General features: G+C 39.8%; 4 protein-coding genes across 7 annotated transcripts in view; 1 reads left to right on the top strand and 3 right to left on the bottom strand.

Annotated features, from left to right (window-relative positions):
- The window catches only part of LOC120804760 (phosphatidylethanolamine-binding protein 4), a 51,659-nt gene extending 42,552 nt beyond the window's left edge, over positions 1–9,107 (bottom strand). For 2 of the 4 annotated variants that reach the window (XM_040154353.1, XM_040154355.1), the window contains exons 1-3: positions 8,995–9,107; positions 6,031–6,134; positions 5,604–5,745 (exon numbers count right to left, since the gene is read on the bottom strand). In XM_040154353.1, coding sequence (XP_040010287.1) covers positions 5,604–5,745; positions 6,031–6,134; positions 8,995–8,997 — 249 coding nt within the window. In that variant the 5' untranslated portion in view covers positions 8,998–9,107. The remainder of the gene's footprint in view (positions 1–5,603; positions 5,746–6,030; positions 6,135–8,994) is intronic. The other 2 variants (XM_040154354.1, XM_040154356.1) reach the window with 1 other exon arrangement.
- Positions 9,108–12,782: 3,675 nt separating this feature from the next.
- On the bottom strand, positions 12,783–17,556 carry LOC120805402 (rho-related BTB domain-containing protein 2-like). The gene is made up of 8 exons (XM_040155615.1): positions 17,492–17,556; positions 17,216–17,401; positions 16,146–17,086; positions 15,923–16,041; positions 15,062–15,212; positions 14,859–14,947; positions 13,854–13,959; positions 12,783–13,161 (listed from the first exon to the last, which is right to left on the bottom strand). Exons 2-8 carry the CDS (start codon positions 17,335–17,337, stop codon positions 12,956–12,958), a joined length of 1,734 nt encoding a protein of 577 aa, XP_040011549.1. The 5' UTR covers positions 17,338–17,401; positions 17,492–17,556; the 3' UTR covers positions 12,783–12,955.
- Positions 17,488–19,893, bottom strand: LOC120805403 (rho-related BTB domain-containing protein 2-like). Its single transcript, XM_040155617.1, has 3 exons — positions 19,871–19,893; positions 17,817–18,018; positions 17,488–17,595 (listed from the first exon to the last, which is right to left on the bottom strand). Exons 1-3 carry the CDS (start codon positions 19,891–19,893, stop codon positions 17,488–17,490), a joined length of 333 nt encoding a protein of 110 aa, XP_040011551.1.
- Positions 19,894–23,101: 3,208 nt separating this feature from the next.
- On the top strand, positions 23,102–27,227 carry ido1 (indoleamine 2,3-dioxygenase 1). The gene is made up of 10 exons (XM_040154459.1): positions 23,102–23,248; positions 23,766–23,861; positions 23,949–24,068; positions 24,201–24,319; positions 24,428–24,442; positions 24,539–24,638; positions 24,792–24,909; positions 24,992–25,043; positions 25,149–25,297; positions 25,390–27,227. Exons 1-10 carry the CDS (start codon positions 23,156–23,158, stop codon positions 25,794–25,796), a joined length of 1,269 nt encoding a protein of 422 aa, XP_040010393.1. The 5' UTR covers positions 23,102–23,155; the 3' UTR covers positions 25,797–27,227.
- Positions 27,228–27,476: the final 249 nt, after the last annotated feature.

Here is a 27,476-nt window from a genome sequence, read left to right as displayed (position 1 = left end):
TGGAGGGAAGAAGAAGACAGGAGGTGAGAGAAATAGGAAAAAATAAAAAATACTGCTTATGAGATAATAATGTGTCAGGTACAGTCTCACTTGTGCATGAACGGCATTTGCACATATCCTCTTGCCCTCAGTCCTGCCAGCTGAGGGCAAAACTGAAATCTTTCAGCGTTACAGTATGAATACAGTATACTGTATATTAACAGTTTTGCTTGCACGTGTAGTTGTCCGCATGCCACAGACATGCTTCATGAGGAGCAAATCATTCTTCTGTGTGATATGATTGCTTTGGAGGTTTATTGCCTCTCTTCATTCCACTGAATAAGCATAATCAATTGTACTAGTAGCAGTAGGTTGTAATTCTTTCCTCATCAGAAGCTTGCATGAATCATATATGCTGTGTAGAAATGGGCAATGACTGAATGGAGCGGGACATGGGTCAGCTTAACATGGTGTTATAATGACAAAGGGGAACATTAGCTAAGGAAATAAACTCCCTGAATCTCAGCCAAACGTACTGATTTAATCCAGCAGAGCCAAAAACACCCACCTGATGACAGTGAATATGCAATTAGATGGATATTACAGTACATGTTTCACTTGTTGACCCACACTGTCATGTAAAGGCTCAAGCAAGTGCCTTGCATAGGTCTGTTTATCTAAATATACATCTTTGACTCTTCACTGAATAAAGACCATCGCCTACTGAAACTAAAATCCATATCTTTGCGTTCTCACATCCCCAACATGAAGACCTATCAGGAATCCTGTATGGGTGGACATGTAGGCTTTCCTAGGAATGACAGGGTCTGCTAGAGAGGAACCCCACCCTCGCTTTCTCCAGCATGCCAACACAGAGGAGAGTGGGCAGCGCTGAGACGGCAGCCTGCCGTGGGCACTGCCAGGCTTAAAGCTGCCCTGTCGTCATCAGAGGCTTGCAGAAAAGAACGCTGAGATTCACCAAAAAAAAAAAAAAAAAAGAGGAGGGGGATCGTTGCATTTAAATCCTCTCTCAACGCCCCCACATGTTTTAGCAAAGCATAAAAATCATTCACAGAGAGAGAGAAAGCGAAAAAGAAAAAGATAGAGGGAAATAGAGAGGAAACAGCTATTAGCAGCAGTAAGCAAGCTCAAGAGATCATAGTGAGGCAGCTCTAATCGCAGTAATGGTTTAAACCCTCATTCCATCCACCAGATGCAAGAAATGTCTACCCAAAAACAAGGCTTTGAAATCCACCATGTCTAAGAATGTGCCCTGTGGCTACGGTCCTTACTGAAAAAATTAAAAAAAAAAAAAGAAAACAACAACTCCAAAACTGTCTCCACTTTTGGAGTAACTATGAGGTATAGATAGCTCCTGTGGCCTGTGTTGTTTTCACACAGTTCAGAGGAGAGATGAACGTACTTGTATCAAAACTAAGACTCAAGATGATTAGATTTGATAAATTATTTTTTTTCCCCAAAACAGCTGTAAAGCAAAGTCACAGTATGCTTTTTTTTTTTTTTTTTTTAATAAGAAACCGTTTTCTATGCAAAACTTTGGTCATACTAAAGTACATGTAATCACACTATTTGCAAAATAAATGAGCTCAAAGGAGGTAGAAACCCATTTTGACATTCACTGGTTGTGTCAAAATCACACCTGGATGAGCTGATATGTAGCCAAAGATACAGTATACAGAGCTTTTTAATCCCTTCTAACTCAAAGATCTTTGGTTATTTTAGCATTCATCTTAGTTTTCATTATTCTTTTATTCTTTTCTGCAGGAAAAGCTTGTTTTCAAAAGGGCCTCTTTCAACATCAAGAACCTGTACAGCTTTTTCTTTTCTGTGAAACAAAATATCTTAAAAGCATCCTGGCATTTACAGTAGACATACTGTTATGCTGACACACTAGGGGTATAGATTTTAAACACAACAAGGTGTGTTGATACATTCTTGCGACATTTATAACTTTTTTCAGCAATCTAAATCTTTATAAAATGATTGATAATAAAAAATCATATTGGTGCAGTCTGATGTATAATAAATAAATAAATAAATAAATAAATAAAGATCTCACATACAGGTAGCAGAATGCTACCAAAAAGGTCAATTTTGCAGTGACCTGTGCCTGGCAAACTCATTAATACAATTCAACTTTGGGCCGACTTCCTCACCTTCAAAACAAGATCTATAACAGCACACAAATATGATTTACAAAGTTGGATTCTAACTAAACATATTTATTTTGTGAGTGTAGAAGAAGTTGGTTCCAATTACAGGTTTGATTCCTTGGTTCTGAGAATATCTCTTTGTTGAGATCATTCTTCAGAGACACTTAAAACAGCAAGGTGTCACTGCAGATCAAACATAAGAGCTGGTTTGGAAAACCAGGAAGGGTGTTACGATAGCACAGCACTGGTTCTCATGTGGACTTGCTGAGCCATGTCATTTCGAAGGGTGAAAGCTTCTCTGCTAATCTCTGTCTCTCTCCCAGAGGTCAAATAATAGTTAACATCACTATTATCTGGCTTTGTCGGGAGTCATTCCTACAGTATCTATGTCAAATATGAGAATTTTAGTCGAATGAAATTATATTTGACAGAGTATCTTCGGCCTGTCATTTTCATTTTTTTTTGACACTTTGTCTTGAAGACACTGAAGTTAACTGATACTTCTGGTATCTACCAAGGGGGTGCGAGACTGGAACAAGAAGTTTTTCTGACACAAGTAATGACACTGTGCTACGTAATTTTTGATATCACAAACAGCACAACAGTCAAGAAAAGCTGTAGGTCTCATTTGAATGAGGGATGTAGATTATTTGTAGCTCTGCCTTGTCATAACCCATTTAAATATCGTTTCAGAGAATATAACATTAAGTGGAACAAAATTCTTATCACACCTATGTCATGCATTCCCCTCAACACACTTGCTTTATCCTGAAGTGCAACTCTTTTCTTAGTTTATACAGTAAAATTATGGTACAGTATTTCATAACCTTCTTCAACAGGAAATGAAGCAGAAGACAGTTTCATTTCCTGCTGTTGTTTCTTTTAGAGTTCAGAGGTTAATCTATTCATAAAATAAGTAAGAAGAAAGTTCATGGCCTTTAAAATTTACATGTGACCTTCAGCAATTTCAACTTCCAACTTATTACAATGATTTGTATACAGGTTCCCATGAAAGAATGTTGTCAGATCTGTTTAATTTCCAATCCATATTACCACTTTGCACTCCCTTTATTTATCAGTCTAAAAATGTCTTGTTGTTATAGTTTAGTCCCGTTAGCCAATAAATATCCCACTTGTATCAAACTGTAAATGCTTTTGAGGCTTCTGAGTGTAATGAGGACTTCTAAAAATGCTTCATTAACACATATGCCAGGTTTTGCTAACACGTAAGTTCAAGTGGTGAATCGTTGCTGTGAAGTTTGGGCACAGAAATCTGCAGTTTCTGTGACCCTTTGCTTTTGTTTTCGGTCATGAGCACCTATTTAGAGGAGTTTTTTATGGGACTCCTGCCCATTGCGCTCCATTACAATTACTCAGCAGGCATGCATTTCGTCCCAGTAATGAAGTGGGTGTTACAGTGGGTGGATTTGAGCCTGAGCGACCACTGTTCTGTATTCCTGCTTATGGGTACAAGGGCTGAGTGGAAAAGAATAGCAGCAACGCTAGCAGCATGGCACAGTGACAGAACGCGTGGTGGACCAGCAGACCAACCACAGTACCACCGGCAACAATCCGAGCCTTCAATAGTGCGTGTTTGCTTAAGTGTCAGGAGAAATGGAGAATTACATTTCAAAGCCCAGTAAATAAAGTTTGTATTGATTTAATCTAACATGTAATCTGTTTTGCTGTCTAGCAGCGATTCTGGCAATAAAAGAGAATCATGTAAGACAGCATTATAGATAATACGACCATAGATCAAAGGGAGTTTGAGCAAGAGAAGGGCAATAGATCATGTTCAGGCTAGACTGCTTAGCTCTGGAATTCATAAACTAGCTCCTAAATCGAGGTGGCTTTCAATTTAAGTTTTCAATTCACAGATATAAGATTTGGTGTACACTTGATGTAATTTCATTGTCAACTTTAGCAGGGGTTCTGTGGACTGGGAAGTGTGTCTCTCTCAATCTGTGGCTCACAATAAAACTGTGGCTCACAATAAAACTACACAGAAGATGATTCACTGAAAAATACACATATAAATAAATGAGTGTGGCACTCTGTGACGATTCTATGCCTGGAATGACTAGCGTAAGCATTTAAAGAGGAACATACTACATGACAATCAACCCCTACTTCATGTTCTGTCAACCCATTTTCCAAACTTGTTTCTCTTTTCAGCTTGTGTGGTATAAAAGGTATTTAAGGGCTGTGCTGTTAATGTCATGCTCTTCTTACAAGCATTTCCAATATTACTATGTTATCATCAGCAAATAACATTCTGACACTGCAACTTTTTTACAAGTCTGTTACATCAAATTTATCTAAAATTTTAACACTACACTCAAGCTTTAAACAGTGGTTTTAATGCATTACTTTGGATTCCAGCATAGTCATTTTGATAAATGAATTATAATTAGTAACCTATGTATCTTATTCTGCTTTGTTTTAGGGCTACTGTGTTTTTAAACTTGAGTTAAAGTTATTTTATTCTTAAACTTGACTTACCATTAAAGAATACAGTTTCATACACTGATTCTCTAAGGCATGCACAGCTTTGTTTGCTGTCTGCTGCAGTTAATTCTAATAACTGTGGACGGAGATTTATTGTCTGTAATGTCACTGGTATGATTCGAGTTTTTACAGATAAAAACTAAGGTATCATTACTTACTGAATTACAGATGTCAATGAGAGTATTACAATTTCACAATTTATGTTTGCTGATGTTCTAAATAGTACAAACTACAAGTGCAGATACAACCTAACTGTGATTTAACACAATTGTTCATCGAGTGGCTAGCGAGTATGAGGTGCTAGCACCCCACTCTGGTTTTAAAGATTACTACAATGAACCGGTAATCAGTAAAGGTAATGCAGATAATAGAAGGTGACATGTGCGCTCAAAACTGAAGAGTAGATTGATATTTAAAATTTTTTTTTAATGCTCATTATGTTGCCAAATATTAAATGGGTTTAATATTTATAACATTTTGTTTCTTGTACCATGGCCTGCTCTGTTGAGGTATAGATGCAGCCTGTTTTATCCATTACTGCACTCTAGTGTTACAAATAAGCATGTGCTCGTTTGCCAAATAACACTGATTACATAAAGACAAGATTTCACACTCATAATAATGTGAAAAACATCCCTATAAAACCTTATATCATATTTAAGACCCCTTTCTCTGAGGTATAATATATATGCTTCTGTTTGATAAGGGTGGAGGAATGATAAGCTGATATGATAGATATGAAAGATATGAGGATTTCCTATTAAAAGCTTACTAAAATCTGCAGCATGTAGCTTTAATATTCAAAGAAGTGCCAAGTACCAATGGATATCAGTTTGGAATCTGTAAAATATGTGTGTTCTGTGAAAGTTCGGACTTCTATTTACCTATTTAACCTCCCAAACAACAAACAGCATAAAAACAGAGACACAAACGCACACATACCTCTCTTACCTTGTGTCCTCTAGAGAAGTAAATCTGTGGGGCTTTCCAAACTGTGCTCACTTTCTCTCTGAGTTCCTGGTCCTTTGGAATTATGATGCATTCGTCAATGTCCAGCTCTGGATAGATCACTTCTAGTCCACCACTTAATTGAAGAGAGATAAAAACTGAAACTCATTCTACACAATTGTGTATTGCATTGTGTATTGAGGGCAAAGTGAACAGGCTAACAGCCTGATATAAACATGGCCAACTTATTTAAAAGGTTCTAATACTGCCATGGAGCATAACGTGCTTACATACAACATTTAGTGAGAAAAGGCAGCTTCAGTTCAGGTTCTTCTGTCTTTACCATGTTCGAGTGTATGGTTTACCTGTCATTGCCTTTACACTGTGATCACAGCTCTCTGAAGCATTATGATCTACTTACTGACAGAACGAAGAATCCAGAGAGCTCAGGGTGTCTGGTGTTGCTTCCACATGGAAAAGCCCCAGAATGCAGGCTGATAACACCAGAAATGACCCCGGTACAGCCTGAAGAACAGCAGCACTCAGTTACGCAAGAGGCAGTTATTTTCAACAAATACGTTTTGTTGAGGAAATTTTTTATTTTGGGAACCTGTTAGATTCAGTTAGTATTGTTCTTTTGCCAAGCGAATACTAAAAAAAACAGCCAACTGCACAATGATAGTCAAGGTCAAATGAGGCCTGTCTATACTGGCAGGCTGGTTTAGAAGAGTGTGATACGATTTCACCACGTCATTTCTTCTGAATGACATCTCAAGTTAAATATCATTCATCTGTCAAGCAGAATAGTTTTTGAAAAGTAAATAAAAATTGTGTTTGCCAGTGGTGGAAAGTAAATGTTACTGAAGTGCCTCTGAATTATAGCTTTGATGTAGGCCTGCAACTATCATTTAATTTCATTATCAACAATCTGCCAAATACTTTGTTGATAAATTGATTGTTTGCTCGATAGAATTTTAAAAAATAGTTTAAAACACCAGACACAAGATGAGAATAATACGATATAAGAAAGAGAGAAGCAGGAAACCTTAACATCTGAGAATCCAAAACCAGAATATTGTAAGCATTTGTCCTTGAAAAATTTCTTAAAATGCTTAAGCAATTATCAGGATGATTGGTGATTAATTTTCTGCTGATTGACTAATAGATTATCTGACTGATTATTTCAGCTCTACTTTGATGTATATATTTCATAAATTGACAACTTTGTGCTACTTTAGGTCTGGATTAAAAACACTCAACAAAACACACAAAAAAAATTAAAGGAACACTTGTTAATCAGAGTATTGCATCAAGTCAATTAATCTTCTGGGATATTGATCAGTTAGTAGCCGAGGGGGTTGTTAATCAATTTCAGCTGCTTTGGTGTTAATGAAATTAACAACAGGTGCACTAGAGGGGCAACAATGAGACGACCCCAAAAACAGGAATGGTTTTCCAGGTGGAGGCCACTGACATTTTTTCTCTCCTCATCTTCTAGTTTTGCATTTGGCTAGGGTCAGTGTCACTACTGGTAGCATGAGGCGATACCTGGATCCTACAGAGGTTGCACAGGCAGTCCAACTCCTCCAGGATGGCACATCAATACATGCCATTGCCAGAAAGTTTGCTGTGTCTCCCAGCACAGTCTCAAGAGCATGGAGGAGATTCCAGGAGACAGGCAGTTACTCTGGCAGAGCTGGACAGGGCCGTAGAAGGTCCTTAACCCATCAGATGGACCGGTATCTGCTCCTTTGTGCAAGGAGGAACAGGATGAGCACTGCCAGAGCCCTAGAAAATGACCTCCAGCAGGCCACTGGTGTGAATGTCTCTGACCAAACAATCAGAAACAGACTTCATGAGGGTGGCCGGAGGGCCTGACGTCCTCTAGTGGGCCCTGTGCTCACTGCCCGGCACCATGGCGCTCGATTGGCATTTGCCACAGAACACCAGAATTGGCAGGTCTGTCATTGGCACCCTGTGGTTTTCACAGATGAGAGCAGGTTCACCCTGAGCACATGTGACAGACGTGAAAGGGTCTGGAGAAGCCGTGGAGAACGTTATGCTGCCTGTAACATCGTTCAGCATGACCGGTTTGGTGGTGGTTCAGTGATGGTCTGGGGAGGCCTATCCATGGAGGGACGCACAGACCTCTACAGGCTAGACAACGGCACCCTGACTTGGACCCCTGGGCAGACCCTACGCTGGTGCAGTGGGTCCTGGGTTCCTCCTGGTGCACGACAATGCCCAGCCTATTGTGGCGAGAGTATGCAGGCAGTTCCTGGAGGCTGAAGGAATTGATACCATTGACTGGCCCCCACGCTCGCCTGACCTAAATCCAATAGAACACCTCTGGGACATTATGTTTCGGTCCATCCGACGCCGCCAGGTTGCACCTGGGACTGTCCAGGAGCTCAGCGATGCCCTGGTCCAGATCTGGGAGGAGATACCCCAGGACACAATCCGTCGTCTCATTAGGAGCGATGGAATTTCAGCAAAATGGACTAGCCTGCCACATCATTTTTTCACTTTGACTTTCGGGGTGTCTTTGAATTCAGCCCTCTGTAGGTTGATCATTTTCATTTCCACAGAACGATGTGGCATCCTTTCGTTCCTAACACATTACCATGTCCATATCAGTATAGATATCCAGCATGATTTTTTTTTTTCCCCATTGAGCTCGGATGTGTTTTCAAAAGTGTTCCCTCAATTTTTTTGAGCAGTGTACTTGTCCTGCTATATGAGCACTATGGCCTCTTCTCATCTGTTGTGCAGTCACGGCCAATCGGGGCTTGCGTATACACCTGAACCCCTACACCTGTTGAACTCGATGACACATTGGCAGCACTACGCACGACACTGCATACAATTACAAGGGTCCTAGTTCACATTAAAAAAATTAATTAAATAAATAAATAAATAAATAAAAAGAGCCACTGGTCTTAATTTGTATTTCTAATTAAAGTCAATATCACAACTTTAAATTTGTAAGCTACCAGCTACATTGCAAAAAAAAAAAAAAAAAAAAAAAAGTACTTCGTGTTTATGCGTTACTATATTTAAACTTAACTTGGCTAAGCGGCAGTGCCACTTCATGTCATGTCGTTTCATGTCAACTTCAGGCTTATATTCCAACTAACACATGACTCTCACTTGATTCGTGAAAGAAATTTTGACAGAATTAAAATTTTTTTGTAAAATACGCACTAGCATAAGTTGAGCCTTCACTTGTTTTAGCGTGTTTACATTTATGCAGTGTATCGCATGTTACATGTCGATTCAGTGCAATTTATCAAGCGTCCGCGCGGTCAGACAACAGACATTAAATAAAAGCGCAGTCCTCTACACTAGCGTTAATGTAGCTTCATTCATTTGTCATTAATGTTACCATCTCTCAGACGTTGCCCTCTTGTGTTTTGCAGCCGCTTTCTTCTTCTGGTTCAGGCGCTGTTGTTGCTCCCGGATCTGCGGACTGCAGGATCCTGGTGACGTATGACGCAGCAAAAGTTTGATATGACTTAGTTAAAAGAGCTTTTATAAAAAAAAAAAATTAAAAAAAAAAAGGCTGGCGCGATGCCCAAGCTGCACACATTGCTCCATTTTTATTTAGTAAATATTATTTACACATTTTCAAGAACACATGCTACAGAATTTCAGATTTACAGCTCCTAAACAATAAAAACAGCTCTTCAGAACAAAAATACCTGACGACTAAGGAAAATGTCATCCAGGCTTTGAACACTGAGAAAACATTCAAGTTTTTCTTCTTTTCATTTATTGTTTTTTATTTAATTTTCAACCATTTTTCTGAACAAGGCCTCTTAAACTATGCAGCAGTGATTGTGCAGCATATATAATATATTCCTGGTGCTGCTAAAGCTCCCTTTGGTTTGTGCTTCTCTGCAGCGGTGATATTAGCACCCAAACATATGGAAAAGGGCCCCGGTGACAACTTCTTTGTAATTTATGATCTAATCTTTTTTTTTTCTTTTTCTTTTTTTATACCTGATGTTGTCTACCTAACTAATGATGTTGCAATACCATCTAATGCAATTTGAATAGAACCTGGTGCTACAAAGCAGTGCAAGTTTGTAGTTTCAAAGTCAGACATTTCAGTATGCATAGTTCAAAAACAGTACCTACCTAAACTATGCAATAGCTGTATCAATTGCTATGCCAAGTTTGAATTGCTAATCATACCACAATTTATATTTACATGTTTGAGTTAAAATCTTACTTCCAATGTCCACAATGTCTCAGTATTTTGTAACTATGCAGACTCCAAAAAATGGAGCTCATTATCTTCAAGCAGCTTTAAAATAATATAACAAAATTGAAATCCCTGCATTCAATTCATGGTTAATGTCACAAATTGATGGTTTTTGTCAATGGTCATTGTGTTAGTCTAGTGTGGTCTTTAATTAGTATTGTGTTTCATCTTTAAGAGGCCATAAACCCTACGCAGCGTTCAAACTAAAGCACACTCATCTGACTCCTCGAATCACACACCGATTGATTGCTTTACATCCAAATTATGGATTATGTACATTTACAAATACACACACAGCCTAGAGAGCACCATGGTAACATAGGATACAGCAAACAAACAGGTAACCATAGTAACACTACTTTACATTCGATACCATACACTACACTGTACATTAAGGCATGAGGTGTTGCTGATGCAAAACATCAGCAGTAGATTCTTTGAGAAATGCAATGCACTGAGGAATGAAATGAATGTCTTTGAATTCTATCAATCACACACCAAGGCAAATCATAAAAATATACACCCTTCTGCTGTAAAACTACTATAATGAACTGTATTTTGTGTGAAAACTGGACATTATTGTTTATTAATCAAATACATTGATTAATTGAATTTATTAATAAATTAAAACATTCAGAATTGGAATAAATATGGCTGTAAAAGAGTACCATGCTCCCTTGAGGCTCATCCCTCTGCCTCATGTCTGACTACGTATGCCAAAAGATTTGAACAATTAACATATTCAAAATGACAGTTCCTATGTTTAATTAGCAATTGACAAAATCTGTGTAATTGGGAACAATTTAAAGCTACTGCTTAGAGCACCAGCACCATCACTTATCTATAGCTTACACTTTAAATGACGATGAATAAACTTCATCTATTTTTCCACGAGCCCTGTTCATGCAGTGTAGTTAGGTCAGGAGTTTCTACAAGCAAGAAATTGGTTTTGTCACTGAATTGATTCATACCACTGTTTGTTGGGCTCTATCTACCTATCTATCTAGTCAAAAAACTGTATGGAAAAGTATAACCAATCGTATGCAGAATTAAAGCAAGCCTTTCTTTAACATATGCTGCAAAAGCAAATGCTGCAATCAGAATTTACTCTTTTGATAACAATGGTGTGTTTTATGGATTTACCATAAGTCTTTATAATGTAATTTATATAAACGTGTCTACTTTACTTTGCACTGTAATCCTATTTTACTACTAGTCAACTGTTCATATGAACTGCCTGTAATTTGCATGTATACTAGAGTATATAATAGACATAACTGGAGGTCAGCAAGATGAGTTATGAGTTCAACCAGAGTTTTTGGCTGCACAGTAACTAAACTTAAGTGTCATAGGTCAAGTCTATATTCAGTATATGTATTACTCAGTAATACTGTATGATTCTGCTCACTGCCTGCAGTGCACAATATTAAATAACTGCACATCAGAGTGATCCAAGTGACTTGCAGTTCATCTGATATTTTGTACAATTTACAACACTACCCATCTTCACTGAGCTCCATGCTTACAAATCCAAATAATGCTGCAGTCCATCCTACCATCAATTACAACAGCAGATGACAATCTTGAACATATACTGTTAGGTGTGCAAAAGAAATAAAATAAAATAAAATAATTTGATCTAAACCTCTTTGCAACTTTTTTTTTTTTTTTAAACATTTTAAATATTGTAGTCTTGCTTCCTCCTCAGTTCCTTTTTTAAAATTGGCTGCAGCGTGTCATGACACCATACTGTCTTTAGTGCCGTTCACCCGGATGCTGCTACTGGAGGTTTTTGTGTGTGTCTCTGCGGAGAAGAGTCCAGAAAGTGCTCGAGGTGTGTAGAAGAATATGGATGACTTCACCCAGGCATGAGGAAGCTTCCTGCATGTACAAGTCTTACACAGCCAACTGCAGACAGTCAGGGGGCATCCTCTGATCAGCTAAGATAAATCTCTAAAGGCCAATTCACCACCAGGGACAGATCCGTGAAACAAACCATCACCGAGGAATGGTAATGTATATGTGTTTGCTTCAGCTCTGGAAATGCTGCTATGGGTTCTGAGATGCATTATGTGTAGCTTTCCAGGATGACAGTGAACAAGCTGATGGGACCATTCAATGTAAAGCTGAAGGACTCGGGAAACACGTGTGCCAACAAGCTTCATCAAGCAACACACAGGAAATAATAGTGATCTGGTTTGTTTTTGCTGGCATTTTACAGAAAATACAGATATTTTCCTTGATTTGGGATCTCTTGTGTCTCAGGACACTGAATGCATTTATGTAAACTAAAGCCCTTTTGTGACAAGAGGCCACAAATCACAAGATCACAATATGTAAATGCTGAGTGTGTCCAGACTCACATCACTTTTAGCTGTGCAAGCCGTACACAAACATTCAAAAAACAGAATGACTGTACAAAAATAAGCTTGCCAGTATTTTCATTTATGCATACACGATCATAATCAGCTTGGTCTGAGTGAATGACTTCTATAATTGATTCCTGGCAGGCTATACTAGTGTTGCATCCTGTTGATGAGATCATACTGTACACATTAGTTTGGTAGATTGTACAAACACTTAAGGGCAAAGTGTTATATCTCTGAGACTTAAGTTCTGTGTTGAATTGCTGGTTATTGCAGCTGATAAGCAGCACTTGGTTATCAGTTCAGGTTATTGGTGATAATTATGACCATAGTTGGAAAGTTCTGTGCCAGCAGAGTCCTATTTTTAAAACTTAAAACTCAGATAGTGGAACATATAACAATCAATGTGAGTTGTTATTTGCGCCAGTTACACTGTGCCATTTGTCAGTGAGGTTCATATCACTGTGGTTTGAGTCTCATGTACACCAAACTAAAAATATAAGGAACAAAACTCTACTTTAACTGCCAGATTGAGCTGACCTTGCAAACCTGGAGGAGTGCCGTTTGACTGCAGAGGCAAACAAACAGGAGGAGAAACTGTGTGCCTGAATAATTTGGGTGTACCTAGTCAGCAGTGCTTAGCTTCTATTGAATCTTTCACCACTCGCATCCATACTAATGTACCCCAGATTGGACCTAGCCTCACCACTCGGTCAGATGACAGCGGATGAGCCAGAAGAAGGAGAGTTCGAGTTAGGGGAGGAAGGAAGGTTCCAGAAGAGCCACTTGCGTTTACATTGCCGTCTCTGGTACAAGTAGTCCTCCTTGTCGCGTTCTTTGCGTGCTCTTTGGTAGTGGTCATCCTCTTTAAGATACCACACAGGCGGCCAGCGATGTTTCTCAAAGTATTCTTGGTTCTCTGCGTCAGAATAATCTGTTTTAGGAAAATGCTGTGTAGGGTTTTCATGAGTCAATTTTCAATAGTTAATTTCCCTACAATAGTTTTTGCATTTTGAACTTGGTCACAACAACAAATTGTAGCACATATCAGTTTGAAGAAACAGATTTAAGTTATATTTGCATATTTTTAACAATATTTTATTTTATATATGGTATACACTGTTAAAATTATAGTTTAATATAGAAACACATCCTTAATTCCCATCACGTATAACAGCAAAAATAACAGCTCTCATAAAGGAAAAGGTGAGTAATTATTGATTTTTGCAACATTATAAACTGGCTACATAGTACGTTGATAGACTTTTTTTTAATCATTGATTAAACAAGTACAGTGTAGGCAGTAACCATTCATTTTAGGAGTCCTTGATTATTTCTGATGCGCAAAGAACAAAATATAAGTCTTGCTCAGGTGGAACGGGTCTACTGAGCTTAATTTGCTTTTACAAATTTCATTTAAATTGGCCATCCTTCTTTAAAGCCTGTTAAACATTGTTTTATTTCATGCTGCCATGTTCCAAGACAAACAAGTCTTCACGTACTGTATCACCCACAGGGCTTTGTTGCCAAACTGTATGTCGGGTTAGTGTTTACTGTGAATGAAGGGGTATCACAGATCGCTAGTGTGCTACCAGATCACATGTGTATTACCTGTGGACTTGGCCTTCATGTCTCGGGGGAACTTGCGGCAGACACTGTTGTAGTTGGTGCAGATGTGATGAAGACACCAGCCAGTGAGCTGCTGGGCACCATGGAACTGTCAAACATACAAAATCATTATTTGTCATTTTTGTATTTGTGAACTTTGGTACACGACAAGTGTTGTTGTGGGGTTTTCCTGTTGCTTTGGATGCAGACATCTCCTTATTTGAGCTAAACCTAAATGGGCAGTTCTAAAAAGCCATGGTTACTGATGCATGAATGAATAAAATACTCTATTTATATTTTACAAGAGTACAGTGGCCATTTTCAGGTGTCCCCAGGTTTAGATTGTCATGTTCACAGCTGCTTGGTGATATTTTGGGAGTTTGTGCAACAGCCATCAGCTTTAGCTGCACTAAATCATTGCTGTGGTTCATACTAAACCGTCAGTTGCTGCTCATTAGCTGCACTCAGGCACTTAACTTATATTTTAACCTTAATACTAACATTAACGTGTTACCATCTGCATGATAATTTTAGCAACAACTAAAGACCCCTTCCATTTCAATTTAGATTTTATTTTTGTGCTTAATGGTGCATATTATCAAAGAAATTAGCAATTAATTAAATTACCACAAAATGAACATGACTATATTTGCTTGGTTGGTAATCCAGCCTTGCATATTACACTTATGAGCGTGAGCTGAAGTGAAACTATTGATGAAGCAGAAGCACTTCTGAATCTGAGATAAACTAAAGTGCTGAGCCTGACTCCTATGTCCTAAATGTCCACTTCGCCAAAGGTCCTTTGGCATTCATTTTGCCAAATAGCTGACTTGCACTCTGAAACACTGCATTTCCTAGGCTCCATCTACTGGGTGTAAAGATTACTTCAGCCTCCAGACCAGCTCTCCCCAAGAAATGCCCTCATTAATAAAAATACAATTTTGCAAAGCATCATGTAAGTGCTTTAACTGCTGTCCTTGTTTTGAGATGATTGACAGGCCACGCTACCTGGGCCATATCCAAGTACACCAGCACATCTCCATCAATGTCAGCCCCCATCATCGCTGCCTCTGTCAATACTGTTACTGTGTAGAGTTCTGAAAGAAGCATGAAAGGAGTCACTATAAGCATTAACTTAGAAACACACAACAATGTCCTTGTGTAATACAATCCTGTGGTTTACAGGGTAATAACTATACCAAATGTAATACCTGTAAGTGCAACCAGGTGGGGGAGGCAAAGACGATTGGCAAGAACAATAAGTTCCATTGCATCCAAGTCAGGCCGAGAACAAAAACGCCCTGTATAGAGATATTCTAGCACAGCCCTCATACAGCTGCGAGTTGTGTTGGGAAACAGCACCTTAAGAGAAACAGGAACATGTGACAGTCATGTCTTTGGGGCCCAAGGCTTTTGTTGTTCTTTGAATTTAACAGAAAAGTGAGAAGAAATCTACTTTTGACTTTTGTAATTATATAATGTAATGAAAATAAAATTAAAGAAAATGTAGCTATTTTTAAAATAATTATTTACTTTAACAGAAACAATAGAAAAACACAAAAGAAAAACTTCATCAAGTGTCTCAAAGATGATAATTGATTAGTACATCTAAAAATAACTTTGAAAAGCCATATGATTGATTATTGATCATCTGAAATGACAGTATCTAAATCTAAAACTACCTGCAGAAGTATTTCTTATATCACGTCTTATCTTTCGGTAGTATTATTAGGACAACAGTATGTTTGGATCACAGAAGCCACCGTAATTGTATTACGACAGATTTGCAATCCTCTAATTAAATTATACTTGGTGCACAGACCAAATAGTTCATTGGTGCTCCACTTGGAATGGTACAGTACATGTATTGATCTTTGCTGCACTACTGTGCTTTGTGTAATTATAAAGCAATTGCATTTTAAAATGCTACTGCTCAACTGGCAATGAGAGCGCCACTGGAAATGATGAACACCTTGGAATAAATGTTTTACCCGGCACTGACTTTGGTCTGTACTTAAGCTCTGTTGGTCTTATTTTACAGCCCAACAAAGCAGTGATGTAAGCTGACTTACCTCTTTGGTGCAGCTCTCCACAAAAGGCCCGCCAAACATAGCTGCCATCCAGTCACAACTAGAGATGAGTAAAGGCTTGTGAGCCATGATCGTCCCATCATCTAGCTTGAATACTACATCTGCAATACAGAAGTGAGACCCACGTAGTGCCTTACTTAGACCTGCATCCACTGTATGTCAAGAAGAACACACGAACAAACATGAATCGATGATTTCCACTCACCAGAAAAGGTGCCTTTTGCCAAGCACTCTTTGACTCTATTTGTGCGCCGTACATGGAAGGCTTTGGTGATTTCTTGGTTCATGAAGGCTTCATTGTTAAGTATGTTTGCCACCATCATCCGCAGGTCAAAGACCTCCAGCAGCTCAGCAATGTGTGCAATGTGCATTAGCTCTTTCTCATTCTCGTCTAGCTGACCTGTGTACAGGTAGCGAAGTACTGCTCGGAAAGGACCGAGCTGCATGGACTGGTCCATGTGCACCACAGTCATGGTCCTGGGGCTGTATGTTAGAGGGTCATCTACAAGCTCCTCCTGGATGCTGACAAAGGCTCGGCTCCACGAGGAGAGCAGTCTGCCCCGTCGGCCCCCCTCAGAGTCTTTCAGGGTCCCATCACTAGTGCAGGCCCTCAGGTTGGCCCTGTCACCATCATCGCTGCTCTCGCAAACATCAAAGCTGGCAGCACGCATCAGCAGCTCTCGGCCAGAGAGAGGACCACGAGGGGGCCTTTCGGTCTCCTCATTTTGTGTGTCCATGATAAAGAGGTCATAGAACTTTGAAGAGGATGTCGCCAAGTATATCTTGTGTGCAAAGATTTTCTGTCGCTCCTGCAAAACCAGAATGACATCAGCACAGTGTGGGTCCTCCAGGAGACCGACTGGATGCTCCTCTGTGGTGGTTGGGGGAGGAGGCACAGTGATTATAGGTGGGGGAGGTTTCGGTGGCAGGAAGGGCGCCTGAAGGAGAGGCCGCTGCACATTTCTGAGGTGAGATTTCCAAAACTGCAGGTGGCGGCGTGAGATGAGCGCAGCTCGGATAGCATTATCAAAGACGTCCTTGACTCCAAATTGAGCAACAACACTGGTTTCATAATATGGCACTCCCAACTCTTTGGCCACCTCCCGGCCTCTCTCTGGAGGAAGGATCTCATTTGATTTAATGGGTCTGAAAAAGAAAAAAAATATCAAAGGCAATTCAAGCGCTAGAAAAGAGTAAATCAAAACAAATCTCCAACAAACTCTGGCTTCCACATAAAAATTTCAAATTATTGCATTCAAATATAAGTCCGACTACCTAGCTAAAGGCCTCCGTGCCCTGTTCACTGCTTCCAGGTCAGCATAGCGCAGGTCCAGTTGACAGCCCACCAAGATGACAGGAGCACGGGGGCAGAAGTGCTTGATCTCAGGATACCACATGGTCTTCACATGGTACAGAGAGTTGGGATTGGCGATTGAGAAGCACAGTACCACCACATCAGACCTGAAGGGAAGACGAAGGATGAATTCTCTCAACTCAGACGGCACCAGTGCACATGCTAGTAGACTAACATTGAATTTTACAGTATCTCACCTGCCATATGCAAAACGCCGGTCCTTATGATGGTCTCCAAAAGTATCCCATAGCCGAAGGGACACACTGACATCATCCACTACATCTCTGGAGCGTTCTAATACCTAATAAGAAATAACACATTCATGCATATTTAACAACCAGTTTCTGTAAATCACTCGTGAATGACTGCAAAGCTAAAGGTACAGTACATATGATGCACAAGTGCTTTACTCACGTATAAATTTAGCCAAGCTACCAGAGATTGAAATCCTTAAAAACATGTTTCACATTTAGAAAAAAACATGCAGGTGATCTTGGTAAAGTTAAGAGTTTGCAAACTCACCTCCTGGCATACTCTGTACTGGTCAATTGCCCAGACCGTGGGCACATGTGTAGCAAGTAACTGGTACTGAGTCAGTGTGGCATTGCAGGCCCGGGCGCAGATAAGGCGGGTCTTTCCAACTGCATTGTCTCCTACCACCACACACTTGATAGTTTCAACGTTTGGCCTCTCATAGTCCATATCAGAATCTGTCAACTGGGGCCTGTCGAAATAGAAGTGCAGAAAGCTGCATCAGGACCAGAAATCCTAAACTATTGAACACAGATCAATATGGATATTAGACACTGTGACAGCTCCTCATCATCTGCACTGCTTTTTCTGACTGCAGCGGTATCAATGGATGGTCTTGTGACTTCCCTGTGCCCATTCACAAGTTCCCTTTTCTTGTTCCTGATATAGAAAAAAATTTAAAGGGACAAGCAGGGGGCAATTAAAGAAAAAAGAATTTACAACATGCCCATCACTGCAAAATAACATGACATTTTTCAACACTTTAGTTAAATTGGAACAGAAAAGCACATTCAATTTTAAAACAATTACCTATTTCAAAATAAACTATTTTAGTTTGTCTGCATGGGTTCATAAAGGCAGATACAATCCAATCCAGATATTTCTGTAACCCCTTCAACCATCTGCAAGCCTAAAATACTTTTCCCTGTTTACAGTTGCTATATTACAATCCAAACAACCATGACCTAAAGCTTAGCTTCAATCATAACAGCCCTAATTCATAGCAGTGATTAGAAATTTGACATGCACAAATGCACCTTCATTAAATGAAATGGAGGGAATAGGTAAACAGACTATTTCTGTCTCTTGAAAATGGTGGCTGATGATTTAGGTACCTGGTTTCCAAGGGAACTGTACTCTGTCTCTACAATCCTCCATGTATTATACTGATAACGATTTTTCAATTTTTTTCTACAAAAGCAGCAGCATATAAACATGACAATAACGGCTGTGGTAGTCAAATGCTATGTTAGTGTAGTTGTGTAGCCCTATTTTAGTTTTAATTTGTGCCACCACAGCACAAACAGGACATCAAACACTGTGCACTGAATATCCATGCGTCCCAAACTTCCTCATGTCATATTTGACTGCCAGATCCAGAGCCTATGTTTTTAAACATCAGGCCACGATTTGAGTTTTGTGCCAGCATCTTCCCCCCTTTAAAGAGTTACTGCACTGGGAACCTTTGATCAAAACAGTCATTCATATTTAGGTTCTCAGATAGTGTGATCTTCTTATGAATGAGATCAGCTAGACATGGTGTGCCTGTACCTGCCTGGACCCCAAAGGCCCACTATAAAGAAACTACTGCCCCCGTTTTCACTATGATTCCTAAAACATCGCTATTGGTCACCTACACTACGACCAAAGGTTTGACTCTCTAGGATGACGTGATACAATCATATACAGTCTTTACTTCTAATAGCAAGAATTTTATATTCTGATCCATACAACCCTCTGAAGATTACTATCACGGGTTGCTATGATTGTTTTCCAACGGTCACTTGCAGTTCGCAGCCATTCATAAAAATCAGCATCCCTGTAGGCTAGACTAGGTGTAACCTCCATGAAAAAAAAATTATATTATATATATATATATATATACAGACACACATATATATATATATACGAGTCTGACCTTAGGCTGGGCCTGTATGACACAATAGAGATACACCGCCTCTAATAATGCTCATTCCTGTTACAGTCTACACTGCGCAACTCTCGAAATAATTAATCATTTGTGAGATGGTCAGATATTCTATATAACCCCTACAGCGCCTTCAGACGACCCTCCTCAATACATCGCCATTAAATAAGCTTGTAGCCTCAGTTATCATCCATAACAAAGATGATCAAATTGTGCATATCCTACCAGAAGGACCGAACAGTCCCTCCACCACCGAGACACTAGTCATGAGGCTCTGCTGCATTACACGTTATGTAACATCTCGTCACTGACTCTTGAGCCTGTTTATCTGCCTCAGTGTTCATTGCAAAAGCAGCGATTGCATGGTATGTTTCACCGCCCCCCCCCCCCCCCTTACCGCAACATAAGGAAGTGCTGCATCGGGTTGGTCGATGAACGAGATAAAAAGCAGGGCTCCATCGGATGCGGCTTGCACCTGACGGCAGCTCGTATTTAACTTCATCTTCAAGGAAAGGTGAACGAGGCTTGAAAATAGGCGGCCGACCGCGGATGTTTCAGGAGGAGTCCCCTGGATCAGGACGACGAGTCCGCTTGCATTGACCAAAATACGAACGCTGATCTGAAGCCTGCCGGCGCGTTGCAGAGCTGCAGCCCTGGCCGTCATGGAACCACCTCCACGTACTGTAAGGCCTCCGCTGCTAATAATAGGCAGGCGCACCGAGGGAGAAAAAAAACCCATTCATTACAAAACACTGATCCACTTTAAAGTCGCACAAATCCCATTCCGCAGCTCCTAAGCAGCCTAGATAGACTGGCCCCCAGTCCAGCACTTCTTTAGTCTCTCCCTTTTCAGAACCTGGCTTGTACTTTGCACAGTTTGTTTATGTTGAGAGTTTGGGGGGAAAAAATACATTATAGGCTACACTCCTCATGCACTCAGGCTGGGTTAAATAAAGTGTGCACAGTTTTGCAGTACAGCCTTCCGCATGAAAAGTCAGCTCCTTTGAGCGATAATTGATAGTGTTGTATCAAGGGGCGGTTCTACCACATTTTCCGTTGGGACAGGTGGGTCTCATCCAACCGACAGAAAATAGTGATTAACTTGTCTCTGTGTGTATGTTTGCTTTTGTACACAGTAAATAGCCCATATGCAGTATATACACACACTTGCACGTGTGGCAGGTTGTCTACACGACACCACTTTAACTAAAAAACAGGAATCAGATGCCTGGCACACAAATAACAAAACTGTCTGATTGGATCCATGTATCATTGTATCATTCAAGAGCACAGTAAAAGGAAAAATAGACTGTGCATTATGACTCTGCATGGGTTTTTCTGATCTGTCACCACTGATCAAAGCAAACTCTTTAGGTATCATTCTACTGACTAACTGGTTCTGGAGAAACATTTGCAATAAACTGATGTAAAATTAGATAGAAAAGTTAATTTATATTAATTCAAGTACCTTAAAATATAATGAGCATTGTTAATGGAAATTAGATTGATGCCCTTTTTTGAGTTTTGTTGCTCTTTTACTGCAGTGATTTAGCACCGCACTTTCATAAAGCTGGGGGACTTGTATCAAATATAACAGGGACAAATGAATAGGTTTTTAAAAGAAGGGTGAAAGTCAAAGTAGGAGCCAACGTATCTTGACTTCTAATTCCTATAGGTCACGCAAATGTCCCCAGTTTGCAATGTTGCCTTACTATTTCCCTTTAATAAAGTGTTCGAACTGTTTGCAGTTTTTTTTAAAATCCATATTTAAGACCAACAGGGTAATTCAGAATGATTAAGGGTGTATGAATCTCTGTCTCAGAGTTAATAAACCTTTTCTCAATACTAAAAAGTGTGTTTAGTAAACCTGAAAAAGAATTTAGTCAATGCCACCTTACAGTTATTGGTCAGGTTACTGAGTCTTGATGTGCATTACAATCACATTTATCATGACATTTATCCAAGATAATTATTGGTACAGTGTTAATGAAGAGGAGAATGGTTCCTTTCTGCTTTTAACAGCGTAGACACACGCAGAAATGGCTCTTATTGGCAGTCAGTTTAGTTATTGTTTAGCAGTTTGGGGCAATGCAAATACTTGAGTGATAACTTAACCTCAAACGATGCAGAGCAAAGAAATTACTGACCATGATTGGCCTTGGATAAACAGAGAGCTACTTACCACTCGCAGGTACTGACAGCCATAGTGCACAGGTGGTGGAAGGCCTACTGAGAGACAGTTTTCACTGTCAGCCTTTCCACTCCAGTTCGATGCAGCAACTATTTCCTCACAGCCTCGGATGATGCAGTTTGGGAAAGGCTTTCAATTCACAATAAACCACTATCTCTAGAGTTATTTTATCTTTTACCACCGTCACTCTGTGTTGCCCTGAACTAAGTCAGTCAAATTACACAGCAGAACAATGCAATCCAGAGTTTGTACATCAGTGTTCCGGGACCAAGAGGACGAAATTACAGTTGAATGCATGACGTTCTAAGCTGCACTGCAGTTCTTGTAAAGTAAATGCTTCAACTTGGTAAGCTGATTGCAACAAGGACCATCCTGTGATGCTTAAAAAGATTTATGTCCTATTGCATTTCTATTTTATTGAGTTACTTGTCTAAGTGGATAAAGCATATACACGTTCCTAAATGACCTCTGCCAATTCACAAAATGACATGCACTTTTGGTGTTGTTCTGGAGGACTGGATGATACTGAACCAGGAGGCTGACATCTTTTATCTACTGCACAGTATATAGCCTGCTTTATTTAAGTCCTGCAATGATCAGTTTGCTCCACTAGGTGAGGCTGACAGTCTACATTTCCCTAATCCTGTCTTTAATTCTAAGCAATAAGAAGTTATATACAGAGAACAAAGGGGTGGAATAATTTCCTTAAAAATAAAATAGATGGAAGAAATGCATTGTACTAAAACACAAAATATATAATAAGATAATACCTTATATGTTTTATAGCAATTTTGTTGTAAGTAAGAGTTATCTATTAACTTTAAAGTAGTCAATCAATTAATCAATGTCAGTTTGCATGAGCAGAAAACATTAACAAGTAAAAATTAATTCTAAATATATGATAACAACACATTCAAATGGGACGCAAATGAAAGCCTACATTTGGTGTCAGTATGGGGACAACAAGGACGACACGGGACTAGATAGATTTGGATATAACCTCTGGTATTTCCTTTTTACTCTTGTTTTTACAATTTATTTTTTTTGAATGTTTGATCATTCAGCCACTTTTCATTGAAGTAGGAATTTTAGCATTAGGCTGCTTTTTCCTACTGCAGAGTTTCCCAACAGCAATTTAAGACTGATAAAGGGCTCTAAACAATTGCAATTCTGTTTTTATAAAAATAATACAATAATAAAGAGAGTGTGGTAAACCCTTTTCTCAGCTTAGATGCTTTTGAAAGTGTAGATTTAACAGTGGAAAACTTTTACTTAATGATTTACAAAGTTAAGTGTAGGTACTGATTTGCCACACTTTACTTGGAATTGTGCAAGAGCAGAATAGAGGGATGAATATTGTGTAAGCAATAACCATTGATGACAACAGCTGTACAGTGAACTCTGTGCCAGAGTCCAGTCCGGTTAGGGTCTCTTGAACGATCAGGACAGTCAGAGGATTGCTGCTCTCTGTGGGTTTCTGTTATTTTCTCTATGGCTGCTGCTGAAACAGACTCCAAAGCTCCTTTCTCTCTGGACTCCTACCATGTCTCTGAGGAGCTCGGCTTCATCCTCCCTGAGCCTCTGGTAGGCGGAAAAGCTCTCTTCCACTTATTTTTATTTTTAATTTTTTTACATCATTTTACACAGTCACAATGAACTAACTGTTTGCCAGGAAACTGTAGTATCTGAGTAATACTGAAAACAGGACTTTAATTTGAAAAAAATTCCAATGGTGCTGATGCTTATATAGGCAGATACACATAACTCATAGTTTAGCAGTTGTAATACTGTGAACTCATGGCTGGTGGTATTGATTGAGATCAGCTGACTGAGAAGTTGACATCTGGCATTGTTCATGTTTGCTTTGTGTATTGAACTTTATTCCTTCAGGCAGAATGTGCTTACAAAATCACATTTTGTTTAAGCTCTGAATGAAACTGAAATTTCGGCTAACAAGCCTTAAAATTTAAAATAACAATGTCTCTAATTGTTCCATTATTTGCAAGTTCACATCTGTGCATTGTTTTGTTTCATTTTTCTTTTGCCATGGTGATGAACATTTTCTCTTGATGCACACTATCTTGCAACTTCACATTCAAAGAAAGAACTTCCACCTTACTACCAGCCATGGATGGATATTGCCCTGCAAGTCCCAGAGCTCGTGCACTCTCACGTGCTGCGCTCCCGTATTAACAAGGTAAGTGGGGACAATACAGTAAACTGGCAAGGACAGTTCACTATGGTTGGGAAGCCATGGTTCAGTGTTGTTGGTCCATCTGTCCAGATGCCGATGCTGAGCAGCGACTTTCTGCAGAAACACCTGGAGTTACGGCTGGCCCACCTGGCCCTCAGTGTGATGACCATGGGCTATGTTTGGCAGGAGGGAGAGAATGACACAGTTGAGGTAACTCTATGTCTATCATTTTTCCTCTTTGTCATAATTACTTTTTCCTTTCTTCCTTCCTTCCTGCACTGGTATCAGAGCAACATACAGTTTATCTGAATGATTTTCCATTTTTAATTATCTTCCTCTAAGATACTGCCATGTAACCTGGCTGTTCCATACTGGGAAGTGTCACAGCGCTTAGGACTTCCCCCAATTCTCACCCATGCTGATGGAGTATTGGCTAACTGGAAGAAGAAGGACCCTGAGGGGTGAGGCCAGTTACCATCTGCAAGTGGTTTGATTATGCCCCATATAAGTGTCATGGATACATCTTCCCTCTTTCTTTTTCACGTATTTCTTTGTATCTCCTCTTTCAGGCCTTTTGACATGGAGTGAGTACATTTTCATTTCAGTTCGGTTCCTCTACACATTATGTACCCTAATATTCAGATGTATGAAAAATGTATTGGTTTATCTACGTCACACAGGAACCTGGAGCTGCTGATCAGCCTCCCAGGTGGAGACAGTGTCCGGGGTTTCTTCATGGTCACTCTGCTGGTGGAGCTAGCGGCAGTTCCTGCACTGAGGGTGAAGATGTATTGAAAAATAAGTAAATTCATACAATGTGTACTTGTGAAAAAGCAATATGAGGATTCACTGTTTTATTTGTTAACTGAAAACTATAAAAGTAACATGAAAGAAATTTAAGACAAAGCCACTGTAACTTGACCTGTGTTGCAGAGAATTCCCACTGTGATCAATGGTGTCAGGTGTGGTGACACTGAGAATGTGGCCAGAGCCCTGGAGGATATCAGCCAGTCTCTACAAGACATGACAGATGCACTCAAACTGATGCATGGTAGTCACTCAGACATATAACTTAAATGTATTGATATTTATCCCATTAACGAGTATTTTTGATTAATGCGGTTTTTCTTAAGTGTACGTGGAGCCTTCAGTCTTCTACGGCATCATGAGGATCTATCTATCTGGGTACAGAAATTGTTTTATATCGTTTTCATTAGTTAGTAATATATTTTTACAGTGGAAAATGTTTTTGAAATGTGTGCATGTTTGTGTCCATGTACACATGCACAGGTGGAAAGACAACCCCAGTATGCCAAAGGGTTTGGTTTATGAAGGGGTCCAGACGGAAGCAATGGAGTATTCAGGAGGGAGTGCTGCACAGAGCAGCTTGCTGCACTGCTTTGATGAACTTCTGGGAGTTAAACATGAAGGAAAAAGTGGTATGATGGATGTTTTTTTTGTCCTTTGAATGACTGCATCAGTGCAGGAGAGGAATAAAAAGGACTCACTGTGATGATGCTGCCTTTTTTAGGTGCCTTTCTAACCCGCATGAGGAACTACATGCCACCTGCTCACAAGCGGCTGATCCAGGACATCTCGTTGCAACCCTCCTTGAGGAGTTTTGTCCAGAAGCAGGCCAGCGAGCGGCTAAACCAGGCTTTTCATCTGTGTGTCACAAAACTGTTGGCTTTTCGCAGCTACCACATCAATGTTGTCAGCCGCTTCATAACTGTACCTGCTGCCCGTGCCCGACAACTCCGTAAACAGAGCCAGGATCACGAACGGGAGATAATCAGCAAAGCACCCACAGCACTGGAGGAGAGGGGTACCGGCGGCTCTGGTATCACGACCTTCCTGAAAACTGTGAGGGACCAAACAAAAGATGCCCTCCTGCCTGAGACAAGGAAAGAAGTGGATGATGTGAACTGTCATCACTGAGGGCACACAGCAGAGTGTCAACTAATTCAAATAAAAAAGGCAGTAAAACAACTCTGATTACTTAGCACACTATTTTATATGTCATTAAAGGATACCTTTTGGCAGAAAGAGAGAGAGGGGCCTCTGTTGCTTGTCTTACATGGATCTTGTCTGTTGGCAGCTTAACAGACGTGAGTGACACCCATAATTCAGTCCAAACCATAATTCAAACAATTGCTGTTACTTTCCATTAAATACAACCACAAATTCCTTCTTTAATCTGAATTGGAACAAAAACGCATCAGACATCTGCTCCAGACCCATGTATCTAAGGGATATATTTGGACATAGACAACTTAATTAATTACTCAACCCCCCTTAATGTTTGTAGAAAGGGACTGTAAGATTCAGTTCAATTGTAATTTAGAAATAACAAATAAGGTTTGTCATGTGCAACTTGAAAATGTGGCAGCATTTATCTTTTATCTTTATCATCCACTAAGGTTACTGGTCCTGGTTTAGAGGTAAAAAAAAAGAGAGAAGTTTCCAGCTCTCAAAAAATGATCAGATGAAAAAATAAAGTACTGCAATACCTACAGAAACCATGGCAGGGCACTAAAAGGCAGCATTATAATTCAGACCAAGGGAAGATTTCACAATTTGCAATTGCTATAAAAAGCTACAACAGTGGGCAATACCTGAGTGCACCAAAGTCATGCAAGCCACTTATTTGGCTTTGTCAAACAACACTGACCTGATGAAATAATGTATTCATCATTAATTACTGTCATTTGAAGATGTGTTGAAATCCTCCTCAGCTAAAGTCTTCCTCACCCTAAAGTATTGAAAGGCCTGACAGAAATTGACCTTTCCATCTCAGAAAATAATCATCCTTTGTTGCATCTTAACTCTACGGTGGTGGTTCACAATGGGGTTCTCTTGTTGAAGCACAATGCACAATGCAGTGCAGAGATGCATCCCTTATCAGACTGGTTACCTCAGCTCTTCTACCATCCTCCTCCAGCCCACATCCAGCCCTCACATGCCCCACTATACTTCCTGGAGTGGGAGTGTGGAAAACCCAAAGAAATGAAGGGATGGATTGTGCCATGAATGGCTCACTCTGTGTTAACTTCACCTTTCTTGGCTCGTCTCCACTGGTGTTTCATTACAATAATAGCCTTGCGAGATCAGATAAGACAGATGATGTGGCAATTAGACCTGACAATTCCCCCCAACCTGACTGATCTACCTTATGTTGTGCTTTTTCTTTTCACAAGCTGGGTAGCAGGGAAGACAATGGAAGAGCAAATGAGAGAAAAATAAACAATAATACATGCAGCCTGTCAAGATTTTTGTGTGTGAGATATTTGTTCAATGTTTGCCTGGGACTACATGAAGACAGAAGTTTTAAGCCATTTTATTCTGATTGATGTACAGTAAATACATAAAAAATGTTTAACTGAGCAGTCACTGGATTCGTAGTCATTCATGCTTTCACTCCATCTGTTCAATCGGATATGTTTCACAACCTGAGAAACCGTTCATACAAAAAGACAGGAAGACCCAAAGTGAGCAGGTGAAAGGTGAACAGAAACTACGCAGGGATGGAGAGAGTTGGGTGGCACGGAACACAAACATGATCACATGTCACAGTTATCTGATTAGAGCCTTCTTCCACCGCCAAAGCAAATATTCCCC

The sequence above is a fragment of the Xiphias gladius genome, chromosome 19 (assembly GCF_016859285.1).
Source record: "Xiphias gladius isolate SHS-SW01 ecotype Sanya breed wild chromosome 19, ASM1685928v1, whole genome shotgun sequence".
Taxonomy (NCBI): Eukaryota; Metazoa; Chordata; class Actinopteri; order Istiophoriformes; family Xiphiidae; genus Xiphias; species Xiphias gladius.
The sequence above is the reverse complement of the archived record's forward strand: the minus strand, read 5'-3'. Positions and strand labels throughout refer to the sequence as shown.

Bases quoted from the DNA above. Each gene is read 5' to 3' on its own strand.
- LOC120805402 (XM_040155615.1), bottom strand. From the start codon at position 17,337: ATGTGGTATCCTGAGATCAAGCACTTCTGCCCCCGTGCTCCTGTCATC. The intron at 15,213-15,922 runs GTAAGTCAGCTT...GTTTCTCTTAAG, and splicing joins TGGAGAGCTGCACCAAAGAG to GTGCTGTTTCCCAACACAAC. The intron at 14,948-15,061 runs GTATTACATTTG...TGCTTCTTTCAG, and splicing joins CCACCTGGTTGCACTTACAG to AACTCTACACAGTAACAGTA.
- LOC120805403 (XM_040155617.1), bottom strand. From the start codon at position 19,893: ATGCAGCACTTCCTTATGTTGCG. The intron at 18,019-19,870 runs GTAAGGGGGGGG...CTATTTCGACAG, and splicing joins CAGCACTTCCTTATGTTGCG to GCCCCAGTTGACAGATTCTG. The intron at 17,596-17,816 runs GTGAGTTTGCAA...ATTTCTTATTAG, and splicing joins AGTACAGAGTATGCCAGGAG to GTATTAGAACGCTCCAGAGA.
- ido1 (XM_040154459.1), top strand. From the start codon at position 23,156: ATGGCTGCTGCTGAAACAGACTCCAAAGCTCCTTTCTCTCTGGACTCC. The intron at 24,639-24,791 runs GTGAAGATGTAT...CCTGTGTTGCAG, and splicing joins CGGCAGTTCCTGCACTGAGG to AGAATTCCCACTGTGATCAA. The intron at 24,910-24,991 runs GTAGTCACTCAG...GTTTTTCTTAAG, and splicing joins TGCACTCAAACTGATGCATG to TGTACGTGGAGCCTTCAGTC.